Source organism: Spodoptera frugiperda, chromosome 12 (genome assembly GCF_023101765.2).
Source record: "Spodoptera frugiperda isolate SF20-4 chromosome 12, AGI-APGP_CSIRO_Sfru_2.0, whole genome shotgun sequence".
Lineage (NCBI taxonomy): Eukaryota > Metazoa > Arthropoda > Insecta > Lepidoptera > Noctuidae > Spodoptera > Spodoptera frugiperda.
In genome coordinates, this window is record NC_064223.1 from 12,850,122 (window position 1) to 12,852,053 (window position 1,932).

General features: G+C 39.8%; 1 protein-coding gene across 1 annotated transcript; it reads right to left on the bottom strand.

Annotated features, from left to right (window-relative positions):
- Positions 1–281: 281 nt before the first annotated feature.
- On the bottom strand, positions 282–1,721 carry LOC126911267 (uncharacterized). The gene has a single exon (XM_050697354.1). The coding sequence runs from the start codon at positions 1,543–1,545 to the stop codon at positions 298–300; it is 1,248 nt and encodes a 415-aa protein (XP_050553311.1). The 5' UTR covers positions 1,546–1,721; the 3' UTR covers positions 282–297.
- Between the last annotated feature and the right edge of the window lie 211 nt (positions 1,722–1,932).

The following is a 1,932-nucleotide window of genomic DNA, read 5'->3' on the forward strand; positions in this document are numbered from 1 at the left end:
TTCTGTTAAAACAATAACATCACTACTTATGTCAAGCCTTTGTAAGAGTACCTCAAAGCCATGCATGTTACGGTTTATGCTGCGAATATTTTGGGTGAGCAGGGTGAGCGTTTTGTTACTCGAAGGAAGAAGATGTTTGCAGTCTTCAACATCGCAAGTATTAGATTCAGACACAGAGAAACTATCCAGATCACAGATTAGTTGATTGCTCATACTAGTTACAAACTAAGACTTAACTATAAATATAAAGTAAACTGCCTATTTATGTGCCTACTAGCTATGTATTAGGTGGCGCTCTTAGACGCCTTCATAGTCAATAGAATTAATATAGTTCATCTCTGCATATTTACGTGCAGGGCAGGTTACATCCCCAGTAGGATGGTCACATTTCCTCTTATAGCGTTTGCACGTCGCACATGTAGGGGAAGAGCTGCTGTTGCATTCCTTGCCTGAGTGTCCAGGTTCTCCACAATGGTTGCATGTTGGGCTAGTTTCTCGGCAAAACTTGGCTGCGTGTCCAAACTGTTGGCAATTGAAGCACCTGGTCACGACAGTGAAATCTCTTACAGGACACGATGTCCAGTTAATAAAAATTCGGCCTTGACTAATTATAATTTTCCTGATACTGGCGGGAAGTTCCACGATGTAGTTACAGGAAGGGAGGCCTTTTTTCCCCGATTTATGGCTCAATTTAACGGACTCATGGAAGGACTCACGAGTTATGTTCAGTGTCTTATCAGAAAGGTTTTGCTCATAAATGCAGTCAAAAACCTCTTTGTCCGTTAGTGCTACTGGGACACCAATAATTGCGACCCTCGGGCGTCTTTTTGATGGTTCTTCTACCGTCAGGCCTGAGGAAACTAACTTCTCCGATTTCTTCAGCTTTTCGATATCTCCTTTACTTTCAGTGCTAATGACAACACCGCCATTTCTTACTTTTTTCATTCCACGTACATGCAGCTTAAGTTGCTCGGGCGAGATAATTTTTTGTACAAGCGATTTGGTGTCATCACTTGTTTTAGTCTTATCGCAGGGATAAATAGCGACTGAGCTTAAATTTGCAGGACGGATGAAGTTTTCGGGACCTTTCTTTACCATGCTAGCGTACGAAGTAGTTTCAGTCGTATTTAATTTTGTTGCAACTACTTCTTTTAACTGCTCAAGTGTGTCCGCAACGTATTGCTGGTCCTGTAGGTGCTGGATGGTGTTGTAAGCCTTTACCGTTTTCTGTTTTAATGATTGATATAAAACGGCCATTTGAGAAGTCCCACTTGAAATCTTTCGGCAAAGGGTGGACACACGGAGCTTCTGGTCAGAGTTCATTTTCCCTTCACCTACAATAGTGCAAACTTCGTTAAGAATGCCATCTATAGATCCTAACCATTTTTGGATCTCAGACGTAGCAATGGCTTCACTGGGTAGTTCATTCTCTGCTGATACTGGTGGATCCGGATCTCTTGGGGGTATAGGTGCAGTAGGCGTCGGTGGAGGACTTCGGCGTAGCAATTGGCTACGGCCAAACGGGCTCGAAATTGGGTTGGACATTCTACCCAATACACTTTGTCACTTCACTATAAGATATTTAGTACATCGTCCACATCAAAATTTGTAGAAACGTAAAACACGCGTGACACACTTAACTTTAACTGATGTCGCAAAAATGATATTTATTTGTCGCAATTGTTTATAGGTATTTCATTATTGCTATAATAAAATCAGACGTCTGCAAAAAAAAAAAAAAAAAAAAAAAAAAAAAAAATTTGGTGGAAGCCAGAGGTTACGGCAACAAAATACAAATTGTTTTTCATTACCAAAGTTGTACTAAAATATGTAATAGACCGTTTTAGTGAGAACGTCTTCGTAGAAGGTTTAAGAATCATTATTTTGAAACTTTAATATTATTTTACTTAAAAAATAAAATTGAAAATGTAG